The following is a 12,440-nucleotide window of genomic DNA, read 5'->3' as shown; positions in this document are numbered from 1 at the left end:
AGCAACTGAAATCAGATGCAGATTAACATGTAGAATGCCGAAATTTTTACTGCACTTGTTAACGTTGCAAAATAGCTAAGCAAGTAGCCATATCCAAATGTTTGATCTAGTACTTGATATCAGTTCGAAAGAAGCCACCGCATAAACCTTACAAGCACCGCACATACAAAATGCTGGAAAAGTAAACACACTGGGTTATTTATATCAGTCTCACCCTTCTACTTCTTTTCTTTCTTTCTTCTTCTTCTTCGTTTTTCCCCCTTTTTTTTTGGAAGGAGGAGTGAGGAGGAAGTGAGGACTCACTCTTCTACTTCAAAACTGCTGAAAAAGAAACATCATCCTCTACATGCTTATGCGAGCAAATCAAAAAGGTTCATCTACGTAAAAATCTGGAGAATCCGGTGGTCGCCCAAATAAGTAGGCAAAGATCTGTCTTATGAATGGCCATGAGCACAACAAACTTGACGAATAGCTGATGGATCGCAACTGTGATGCAACTTTTGATTGCATAGAAAGCTATTTACTTTATGATCAAGATGATGATCGGCACCAGGTGGAAACGCCAGGTGAAAATTGAGGGGAGTTGGACCTCCTCCCTTTGGGGAGGATATCTGTGGATGTCCTACAGATCTTAATATCAACCAAAGATTAGTGCTGATAGGCATATACATGCAATTCATTTCCCATAATTGGCGTGATGTTATAAACCTTGCTAGTATTCTGGCTTGTGAGAATAAAAACCTATCTTACTTTCTCAACGTCTCGTGAGAGAAGCGCCAACCCATTGATGAGGACTGCAGATCTTCCTTTAATTGGCCTGAAGATCCTCCAAAGACAATGCACCGATGGATCAGCACTCTCTGCTCGGAACCTACCCAGCGGACACCTGGAAAAAAATTGGGAACAAAAACTCGGAAATGGGTTAGAACCCACCTACAAACTCCAACAACGTCCAGCAAATTTAGGAAGTTCCGGAAGAGAGACAATGGATCAGAAATTATGGGGTTGAATAGGGAATCGGAAAAAAATTTATTTCCTTCCCAGTTTTATTATGGGTGCTATAGATGATAGAGTTGCACTATAAACTCACACGGTTACCACAAGCTTGGCTATGTTACGAGTATCCACCCACCTATATTGTCTCCAGAAACTTGTCCAACCAAATAGTTCCACCATCATTCGTGCGCGTAGTCCTTTGAGCACCATATCAGGATTGTAGCCCACGAACTCCGAGTAACTCATACTTTTATGTAGCCCAACATTAAACTGCTATGATATAACTCATACTTTTATGTAGCCCAGGCTGTATCAATGCCCTTTCCAATGACTTCCAGTAGTTGATCAAGAATACAAGAATCTTTGTTATGAAAATTGTATATACAAGAAATCAGAAAGACATTCTATATATTAATTACTAAAGATTAGACCATGCTCTAACCAGTTGTTACATAAGTAGCCTAACAATTTCTTGGTAATTATACAACCTTACATCTCTATGTCAGACTTAGAGAGCCATCTTCCGAATTGACATTTCCTTTAGTGTGCTCACGAGTCTCTGGAACGACTTCAGACCATGACCAATTTTCTCCTGTTGAAACAAGTACCCATGAACAAAAAACAGCTTGAGTTCACATACATACGAAGAAAAAATAAACAAAGCAACATAATGCACAAAGGAAACAGCATATAAAGTTTCTGTATACCAAAATCAATGGGCTCATCTACAAGACTGATGAACTGAATCAGATTTTGAAGAAGTTGCCAATCATATGTGTTCTATGACATTAGAATAAAATAATATTCTTTCTTATTGACAGTATTGCCAGATAGAATGCCTTTTGCATACATGATTACTATCATGAGTCTGACTAGTTTTAAGGCAATCAATTTCTTCCATTTAAGGGTACATGTATGTCTGAGTTGCAATTTGGAAGTGAAACAATGATGCCATCATCTAAATATTAAAAAATGTAATCGTGATTACATAATCATTATGAACCTCAGTATCTCCATCATCCTGGATATCCTGAATGTCAACTTTACAAACAAGAATTGCATTGATATGATTCCATACCACAAGTCCCTACATGGAGCGCTACTGTGAAAAACCTGCTAATTTCATTAACACGTTGCCTCTAGAATGAAACTTTACCATCAGGGAGTTGCTTAATTGTGAGAGGAATCAGGATACCCTAATGTAATATTCATCTTCTGGTTGCTCCACTAATAAGGGATACTTTACTAGTAATGCTGCATTACAGGCTTGGATGTCACTCTGATGCAATTTAGGAACTGGAGTGAAGATTCATCATGACACAATAAGTTAATAGTGCATAGAGACATGCTCACTATCCCAAAGATATTCCATATAACTCATAAATAGATTGCAAGATGCAGGGCTCCTTGGAAAACCAACCTAATTTAATGCTTTCAACAATCACAACGATCACACAGCATGATGGTTGTGATTATTCTTTTTTTTTCGCTTGAAAAAATATATTTAACCATCGTCCTGTTGGGATATGCATTCTCATGTGCAGGTAAATTTCAGACTTGATGGAAAAAATTTACTTCTTTGAGAAGCAAAACAAGATTTTGACGAGAAAGACCATCAGATATTACTAGCTTTTCTATACAAATTAGGAATCAAGAAAAAAAGGATTGCAAGATGTAGGGCTCACTGAAAAACCATTCTATTTTAATACTACCAACAATCACAGTCATCACACAGTCCTTTTGTTCCAAAGACTCACCACGCAGACCACAACTCTAGCACATTTCAGTCTTTAAGAACAGAAAATACCCATTTTCATGACACAAACAGCAAGATCCCAATTAAGAATAAATATCCATTGTCGTGGTTCCCATTTTAAGTCAGCACATAATAATAACAATAGATGATGACGAAAACAATGATGATGAATATCCCAGATGTCAAAGCATAGTCCACACAGTCCACAACAAGCATACTTCCTTCACATTTCACCAAAAACTCCCAAGTCATTTTGTTTCCACACTCAATAAATGGTGCCACACTAATTTGAGATAAAGGCCCAGTTGGTTATGACTCCCATGTTCTGGGACCTTTTCTTCCTAATAGATGCATACAGTATCCCTGAAATTGAAGCTTTCATACACCAAGATAATCAACCTCATCTTCATACTCAAGTTGTGTGTTTTCACATAATATGCCACCAAAACAACTAAGGCCCTGTTTCACAAAGCTTTTGGAGAGCCAGATAGCACTTTCTGGCCCTCCAAAAGCAGTTTTGGATGGTATAGCGATGGGCAGTAAAAAAATTTAGAAGCTATTTTGGCTTTACCAGAAAACTAAAAAGGTCTACTTAGGAGAAGCTCTATTTTCAAGCTCTCCAAAAGTGCTTTTTGGTAGATGTTAGAAAGCTCTTTTGATTTTGATGAAATTTTCTTGGTGGCCACAATACCCATGTACAAGTACCATAAAAATATTATATTATGTAATAATAACAATTGTAATACTTTATGTTAGAAATTATATAATAGTTTAGTATAATATCATATTATATAATACAACATAACATAATATAATATATCTATATTATAATAATATAATATGATATGGTATGGTATAATATAATATAATAACATAGCTAATGTCAGCTAATAACTAAAATACAATATTCTATAATATTACATTATTACATGATTATATTACATTAAATTATTATAAAATGTAACAATGTGCTACTATATCATATCAGATCAGGTCTTCTTATATTACATTATATCATCACAATATAATATTATATTATATTATATTACATTACATTATACGCCAATAATATATTACATTGTATTACATTATAATATAATATTATACTATAAAATAATATTGTAATATGTAATTAAATGTTATTATATTATATTATATTGTATTGTATTGCATTATATTGTATCATATTATGTTATATTAATATGCTATGGTATACGATATTATACTATGGTATATTATAAAAACATTATATTACATTACAATACTAAATTACATTATGATAATATTACACTATGTAATCATATTTTAATATGTAATAATATGTAATATTATGCTGTTTTACACTCTACTATACAATACTATCTAATGTCCTTTATTGTCGTTTTGTCATACCAAAAGCAATTTCTTAGTTTGGTTACCGAATACATGTTAAAGTTCTAAAGCACTTTAGCAATGTAGTTACCAAACAGAAAATAACTTTTTGGAAAAGCTTTACTCCCCAAAAACATTTTTCCCAAAAACTCCAAAAGCTCTACTACCAACAGCAATCCCAAAAAGGGCCTAAGTCGGGATTCTACTGTTGTCAATTAATGGCCATATAAATCAAATCAAATTTGCAGATTATTCTGAAACTCAAACAAGATTGCTGATTTCGAAAGTTATAGCTTAAGATTTCAGTTAGATAAAAATATAGTACATGGCTGTTCTGGCCCTCAAAGGTAATTTTTCTAGCAGGCCTACTACTCCCCCAACCTTTCTTCTTCTCCTTCCAAGTTGTAAATGTTAAGCATCAACTTGTCAGGTCCAGATCTGAGACCTCTATAGTTTAGGCAACATATTCTTAGGACCATGCATAAATCAACTATTCTTCATATTCACAAATTTGCTTACATTATGTTGAAATTGGTTTTATTGTTATTTCATTATCTTAATGAGATTCTGTTAGGTGTTCTATGCCTAGCATCTCTCAAAAAACTATGCTGAAATTGAGGCACCCACAATTTTGTGGGAGACCTAAGCTGATTTAATTAATAAAGAAGGACCATACATGGAACTTGCAATATCAAAAATGTAGGACCTAAGCTGATTTATTTGCTCATCCAAATACCTGCTTGCTATCGTGATCCAGATCACTTTCGATGAAGGTTATCAAACATGTTACAAGATAGCGTGCATTATATAATCTGATATTGCACCTTTAAAGTCAGGATATCAATCCAAATTCCAAATAAAAAAATGTACTTTCCTAAAAAAAGAGGGACTGAATTTGATATTTGGACTTGGAATAACTTTAACCCCCTCCCCCATCGAAAAAAAAGAAGGAATTTCAAATTAGGAATTCAGATTTTCAAATCCTACACGCATTCCTCATTGAGATACTAGAAAGTCTAACCAAGGTGTAAAAAAATAGTGCCCCATAAATTTCAGTTTCCTAAAGTAATTAAAAATACATACCTCTCTTAATTGCTCAATTCTTTCTAAAACTGCATGCAAATTCCCGCATAGCAAAGAAAGTTCTCGTGAATCAGTATTGCTGCCATGTAAATCATGTTCAACAGTGTATTTGTTAGAAAAATAAAGATCACAGAAAAAAATACAAATCAAAGAGATTTTTCTTATGATTGAAACAAATGGTTTATGTTGACTCTCTCCAGTGAGGAGGCTAGGTAATCTTTAAAGGGGAATGTAACATCCTCGGGTCTATTGCTAGAACTTTCATAGCAGGGCTCCAAATTCCAATCATGGATGAATGAAAGCAAGGGTCAAGTGATTGTCTTTCATGTTTCTCAAATGAGGTTTGTTAAGCTCTTCCTGAGAGGAGTAACCCATAACCAAAGACTTTTTTTTCCTGAATGCAAATTTAAATAAAATAACTAGTCATACTCATCCTGAAAATGAATGAGAAGGGTGTTCATGACACGCTCGGCAAGCCGAAGCAAAAGAGCAATTAGTTGATCCCTGTTCCCAGCCATGTGGCACATTTCTAGCATTGCAATGTACCTCCTGCAATACAAGAAAGCTAACATAAGAAGATAGAAACCAAAATTTTGAAAACAATATTCGTCTTATTAATGATCAAGCATTTTGCATAATAAAGCAGACTTGGTCTTATTTATGATCAAGCAATTTGCATAATAAAGCAGACAAGCACTTTGGTGGTGTGATGCACTACATACTAGGTCATCAAATGCGGGAAATTTATAGTAAAATTTATAAGAGCAGACTGCTTTCTATGAAAATAAACCAAGGACAACTTTATAGCAAATAGACCAGAATAAATGATGCCTGTACTTGATGAAACTGAATTTGAAATTAGAACCCAGTATTTACAAACATGAAGTTGTAAATATCTCTATATAACAACAGGATCATGGTAGAACCATGAAAAGAAAACAGCAAAGAAAACACAGATCCCATGTAATTTAAGGGTTTTAATTAACTGATAAAGCTATTATGGTTTGTGCTACCAACATTGCAATGAAACACGAAGCAGGCTGCAGATTGTGGGACTTACAACCTAAGTGCTAGATGGATGCCTTGAGATATTATCACATGAAATCTGAACAACTGGAAAAAGAAACCAAATACCTAAAATAAAAAGATAATTGAAAAAAATGATTAAGAAACTGAAGGATAAAAATAACTTTACCACCATGAAAAGTAGCCATAAACAAAATGCAAACACCAAATTTCTTTCATCCAGCACTAGAATCATTAGTGTGTTATAATGATATAGTCGACTGTTGATTTCGAAGATATATAAGTTCAAAAATATAAGCAATTTTACAATAATGAATTGTGAACAAGGTGTCATCTTTTCCATTTTTGGGGTATCTCATTATGAAAATCCATTCTAAATTTCCAGTTAGATCCAAGATAATGCCACATACGAGGATAACTGGAGGTTTCAAAACTTAGGTTTCTGGCCTGTTTGACAGTTTTTATGGTTTAAGCCATACCTTTAAATTTGCAACAGTATTATTCCAATATTATATACAGACTCTCTCCTTATCTCCAATACTTGCAACTAGGCAAAACATACTTATGGACCGACAATTTGTATACATGTTGAAACTTAATATGCCCAAACATTTTAATAATTCGTTCGTGAAAAAATAGCAAAAAAATAGAATTCCTTTACATTTAAAAATTAAAATAATTTGCTACCAAAATATAAGGATTTCATTAATGCCAAAAAGACAAACAATTGGATTCAAAAATTGTTTTTAAATGATTGGTATTGGAAAAAAAATACCTACCCTCAATTTCATAAGAAAGGCAACCTAATCCTATCCAACCTAACTTGCTGATCCAAGTAAAAACTTTTGGCCCTAATTTTTCAAGCATTTGATAGCCCACTCAGTCACCAAAATAAATGTTCCACTGTATCCATCTGACTTGGAGAAAAGGTGATATGAGTAAAATTCAAATTGAATTAGAAGTTTGTGGTTCAAATACACTAGTCCCACAATGAATTTTTGGATTGTCAACCTTCCATTGTCTCTTCGTAGAAGATAACTCCTTACGTAAAGATGGTATGATTGGTATCTTTTTCTTTTTTCACCAATGCACACTTCATATTAAATATGTACATGGAAGGTTGTCCTAGGGGCTTCAGACACTTGTACAACTTTATGATTCAGTGAAAAGAAGCATCCACCGATTCATCCAGTTCAATGTGCCATTTCTACATCTCCCTAAACTAGGAGTCAAAACAACTAACAATTAAATTTTGAGTGGCTATGCTACAAGAAGTTGAGAATATAAAGATAAGCGAGCATTAAACCCATCCAGAACTTTCCAGAACCACTTCTCTGTCATCATGATTGGGTTGCTGATAAAATATGTTTCAGATGGAGTCTGCCACCTATTATTTGGGAAGTCAAAACACTGAGTCTGCCGAACCAGATCAATTTTGAACAAGCAGACTAGAAGCATTGGATGGTGTTTGTGATGAGTCACACCAAGTTGTTTGACTTGCTACCTCGACATTTTGCTTCTATCATCCATGCCTACATCTCACCAGCCAAGTTCTATACCTAATGATTTGCTAGCTTGAGCTAGAACAGCCAAATGTGATTTGTCCTACACTACTCAACTGAGGGGCTAGGTAACAAACCCAGCCAATTGTTGAGATGAGAATTTGGTCGATAACCACCCAAGGGCCACTGATCTAAACCTTGAGCATATCCTCTTTAAGTCAGAACTAAAAAGGGTAGCATCTAGCTGCAAGAGTTAAGATGTTAACCTCTTCTAGGCCCTTCCATATCTTTTCTAGCTCATCTGGCAGGCTGTCGACCAACCATCTCCTACCAAGAAATAACTAACCAAGAAACATTGCCAAGGCTTCCTGACCTCCATCATAATGTCGTCAAGAAAATAGTAAAACTTAGTTACCTCCTTCAGTTTGATGATTTATTCCACACAAGATGACCTTGCTCCAACCGCAGCCTCCAAGGAAAAAATCTTCGAAAGGACAAGAAGCTCAAACCAAGGACTGTGAGCTAGTGTCAGCTCCACCAGGAGCAACAAGTGAAAAAGAGGAACTGGCTATGGAGGAAATCTTCAATATGTGGAGACAGATGAGGAATTCATCTCCACATTCCGGTCAACCACCAAACTGAAAAAAGCTTTAAGGACCACCCTCCAGTTCTAGGGTTTTCGTTTTCATTCTCAAGGCTTTTTAGCCAATATGGAAGACATTGACTACACCCCATCAAACAATATTTTTTAGAACCGTTTCAAGAATGCATAATGGGATTAACATGGTAGGTATTTGGATAAGATCAACAAAGAGAGGTGAATGTCACATGGGGGATGGAGTCAGCTCTAGCAAATCCACAATGAGAATTAAAGACCTCAAGCAATCTCAAAAGAATGCTGCAATTCAATATCAAAATGCTCGGGCTACTATTATTAATGGAAAATCAAATCTATTTAAATATTGATTGCTCGCTTTTTTTTAAAAAAAACACAAACTTCAGGCATGAAAACACAAGAAACTTAAGTGCATTGTTACGATGACAAAAAGAAAGTTCAAGTTTCATGAATATGCAGGTAACCCGGAAAAAGAAAAAGAAAAAAAAAGAACAAGCAAAAGCAATTATAACAGTACAATTTGCTCAAAGACAAACTCTCAGAACAGATTTTCGAGGACAGTCTAAAGGCCTAAAAAAATATTCTTGTCGTTTTAGCATTTTAACAGGATCATGACAGCCATGGATAATTAGAACTTTTAACTTTAGTAGAAAGGCTAACAGTTAAAAGAATAGAAGGCATACTCCTTACCTTTTCCGGATATTATCATAAGAAGAGATGCAATCTTGTCTCATACACACATTGATGATTTCATCAACATCCTGTCTTGATAGTTCATTAATGTCTTGAATCTACAAAATGAAAACTAGTTAGACATATTACAGCAACCATCAAATTATTTAAATTATTGAGAAAATTACCTTCAGGACCTTACATAGTTACGACCAAGGTCCGCCGTACCGGTACCGGTCGGTGTACCGGTGGCCGGCCGGACCGGTCCGGTACGTACCGGCCGGTACCGGTACGGTACGTGGTGGTTTCAAAAACCACAGCACGTGGCGCTGTGTTTCTAAAAAAAAATCGTACCGGTACCGTACCGGTACGAGGCCGGTACGGGCTCCGAACCGGCCGGTTCAGATAAAAAACCGGAAAATACCGATTTTTTTGCCGTTCCGGTACCGGTCTAGGACCGGACCGGTACGTACCGGCCGGTACGGCATTCCATGGTTACGACAAATATTTTGCTATACATTTTTCCTAAGTTTCAATCAATTTCCAAGTTTATGCTAAATCTAGGTATGTGCCTATTCGCACAGTTGCATGTAAGAGCTAAATACTTTCTTGAGCCACATTACCTTGTTAAGTAACAAGAATTTTTCTTCACCCGCTCTCTCCAAAGCAGTCGTGACTAAACTAAGAAGGTCCAGTAGTAAATTCAATGTGGGTTGCTGCTGTTGACCAGGTTCACTAGGATCACCGGGACCATCCGAAACCTATCATGTCAAAACATGGGTTGATCAAAACCAAGTTCAACACAATGTACATGAAGAAGAGTAAGTTTGACAGTAGAACGAAGAAGCATCCAAGTTTTACACGACAATTAAACAATAGATACTAAACACCTGCTAGCTATCAACATTGGCCCTCAAGATCAATACTTATTTTGAACATCCAGATAGCTTAATTAATCAGAGACTTTCTCCTCCGAAAATGGAACCATGAAGAACAATACTATAAAATTTTACTAGGTTTCAGAGGAATTTCTTTTGATTCCTAAGCAGACAACTACAAACTAATGTAGAAAACTTTGGATTTTTTAAAGGACCTTCTTTGCCAGCCCGTCTTGCTGAATATAACCTTTGCCATTCATCAGAACTGAAACAGTATTTAGGTTCTGAAAGGCCCAACCTTCGTCAGATATAATTTCAAAAAATCAATGAATATTGAAATAAGTATAATTATGAAAAGAAATTTCCCTTGAATTTGCTTGTTAGCTAGACAAAATACCCAGAGTGATCCTCAAATATATAAGATCTGAAAAAGATGAATGTCCAACAAGAATAACAGAGTGCTAGAACAGGAACAATCAGTGTTTTAGAATGTGTCTCTCGTATGCAGGTGGTCAAGGGACAAGCATAGCACAAAAGTGTTATGCAGGCAACATATATCGGTGTATATACAGTTAGTATTTTAAAATTTTAAAATAAATAAATTTTATTAAATAAAATAGATAATAATAATAATAATAATAATAATATTTAGCAATTAGTGCTTACTATTTAGTACTTAAGTTCAATAGCTATAATTATATTACAATCAGCATATTATTGTCATTAATATACACATATCTGATCCATCTGAAATTCACATCCTAACCAACAATCAACTTGAACATGCTCTGTTTTCCATATGCTGGCATATGACTACGGTGCTAAAAGGGCCACATTTGTGAAAATATGCTGCATATGCAGCCGCATAGCACTAATCCTGTTTGATATGCATTCCCATGGTGCCAAGCAAACTGTCTTTTCAGCCCATATGCTGCCCAACTGCATATAGTAGCCACATATTGGAAATGAGGTGCAGTCATTGGATTGCAAGCACAAATGAGACCTCATGCATCATATTTTAAAACACTGTGAACCGCCCCACAAATATTCTTTGCAACTAATTAATAATAAGAAAAACAAAAAAATAAATGCATAAATTTCACATAATGCTTCTTATGAAGAATGAGTCTAAAGGTCTTTAAGTTTGGCAGATAAAATGTATAAATCATGAAAGATTTTGACAACCTTGTGCGATCAAAATATTTGAATTAATATACTTGTTCAAAAAAGCAGGCAAAATAATCCCAAACTTCTATGGCAAGCAATTAGCATGATTTTATCAGGAAAGGAAGGTAGTGGAAGTGTTACAAGATCAGTATAAGAAATTTTAAATCATATATCAGAAGCAGAAACCAAACTTGCAATAGATATAATACAACAACCACATGCAAAGAGAACAAAGATAGGGAAAAGAAAAGCAAAAAAATAATCTGGAAGACCAAATGAAGATCATATGTTGAATAGGACAATAAAAATTTTACTTACCTGCAACCATATGAGCTTCTTTGTGATTAGAAAATAAAAGTAAGAGCTCAGGCTAAAGCATAGCTTAAAGATCACCAATTCTATCTTCTTTAGGCTCTGGTCAATTAGACATTTCAAAAATAAGAACAAAATCATTTTATGCAATGCTACCATTATTCTATTAGGCAGTTATCTAGAGGCCAAGGAAGCATACCTCGATAGATTCTGAAGAGTGAATAAAACTGGAAGACATACCATCAACACGGAAAAGAAAATGCATCATTGCAAAAAGTTCTTGAACAAAGCCATACTCATCATTTTCCTCATATGGCCAAACCTACACAATACACCATGCGTCCAACATGATTAGAACTGCCACAAAGGAAATGGCTCGAAGAAGTTTAGGGCAGTGAATTCAACAAATTATATAATCTACCTTGCAGAGTATAGAGACAACGAGATTAATCCGCTCTAAAGTCAATTCATCGGCTCCTGTGACATCTTCTCTTAAAATTTGATCAAAAATTGACTGGTGTGCCTTGACAAAATCTATAACTTCACGCACAATTTTGTTCTTCACCTGTATAAGAAATCAACAGCTACAGATCAAAGAGATGCAAAGAAAAAGAATAAATCTTGAACATTAAAAAGGAAAAGAAAAGGAAGAAAAGCGAAGCAATTTCTGAAAAGAACAAAAGATGGAAAGCTTCAATGGCTCTTAAGTTAAGGCTTAAGGCGTTAAACGCATATATTGATGCATGCTTTATTTTTTTCAGACTGATGGGCTACATAGTAGGATAATTAGGAGTATTTGGAACATAACCCACTTCTCATCATTTTACAACACTTCAGATCTCATCCAAATAATTAGCAATCAAATGTTTCTACTGCATTATCATTATCGTAGGTTTCTATTATCTACCTTAACTCCAATACCCTTAAGATCATTGGCTACTTATGTGAAGCCATGCCTCATGCAATTCTTATTCCAACAAGCTGCAAGATATGCAAACATGCAGTTCTTACTCCAACAAGCTGCTCAAGATGTACAACTTTGTTGTACATAAACTGTATGT

The 12,440-nt window shown here is 35.0% G+C and overlaps 1 protein-coding gene across 1 annotated transcript in view; it reads right to left on the bottom strand.

The window, feature by feature from the left end:
- Nucleotides 1–1,272: 1,272 nt before the first annotated feature.
- The window catches only part of EMB3142 (nuclear pore complex protein (DUF3414)), a 43,615-nt gene continuing 32,447 nt past the window's right edge, over nt 1,273–12,440 (bottom strand). Inside the window, exons 38-45 of the mRNA XM_039130519.3 lie at nt 11,801–11,944; nt 11,579–11,701; nt 11,386–11,481; nt 9,646–9,783; nt 9,041–9,141; nt 5,636–5,755; nt 5,207–5,285; nt 1,273–1,588 (exon numbers count right to left, since the gene is read on the bottom strand). Coding sequence (XP_038986447.3) covers nt 1,505–1,588; nt 5,207–5,285; nt 5,636–5,755; nt 9,041–9,141; nt 9,646–9,783; nt 11,386–11,481; nt 11,579–11,701; nt 11,801–11,944 — 885 coding nt within the window. The 3' untranslated portion in view covers nt 1,273–1,504. The remainder of the gene's footprint in view (nt 1,589–5,206; nt 5,286–5,635; nt 5,756–9,040; nt 9,142–9,645; nt 9,784–11,385; nt 11,482–11,578; nt 11,702–11,800; nt 11,945–12,440) is intronic.

Source organism: Phoenix dactylifera, chromosome 12 (assembly GCF_051530095.1).
Source record: "Phoenix dactylifera cultivar Ajwa chromosome 12, Ajwa_hap1_PhDact_Kaust_v1.1, whole genome shotgun sequence".
In the NCBI taxonomy this organism is placed as follows: domain Eukaryota; kingdom Viridiplantae; phylum Streptophyta; class Magnoliopsida; order Arecales; family Arecaceae; genus Phoenix; species Phoenix dactylifera.
Note: the sequence above shows the minus strand (reverse complement) of the source record. Positions and strands in the feature narration are given on the sequence as shown.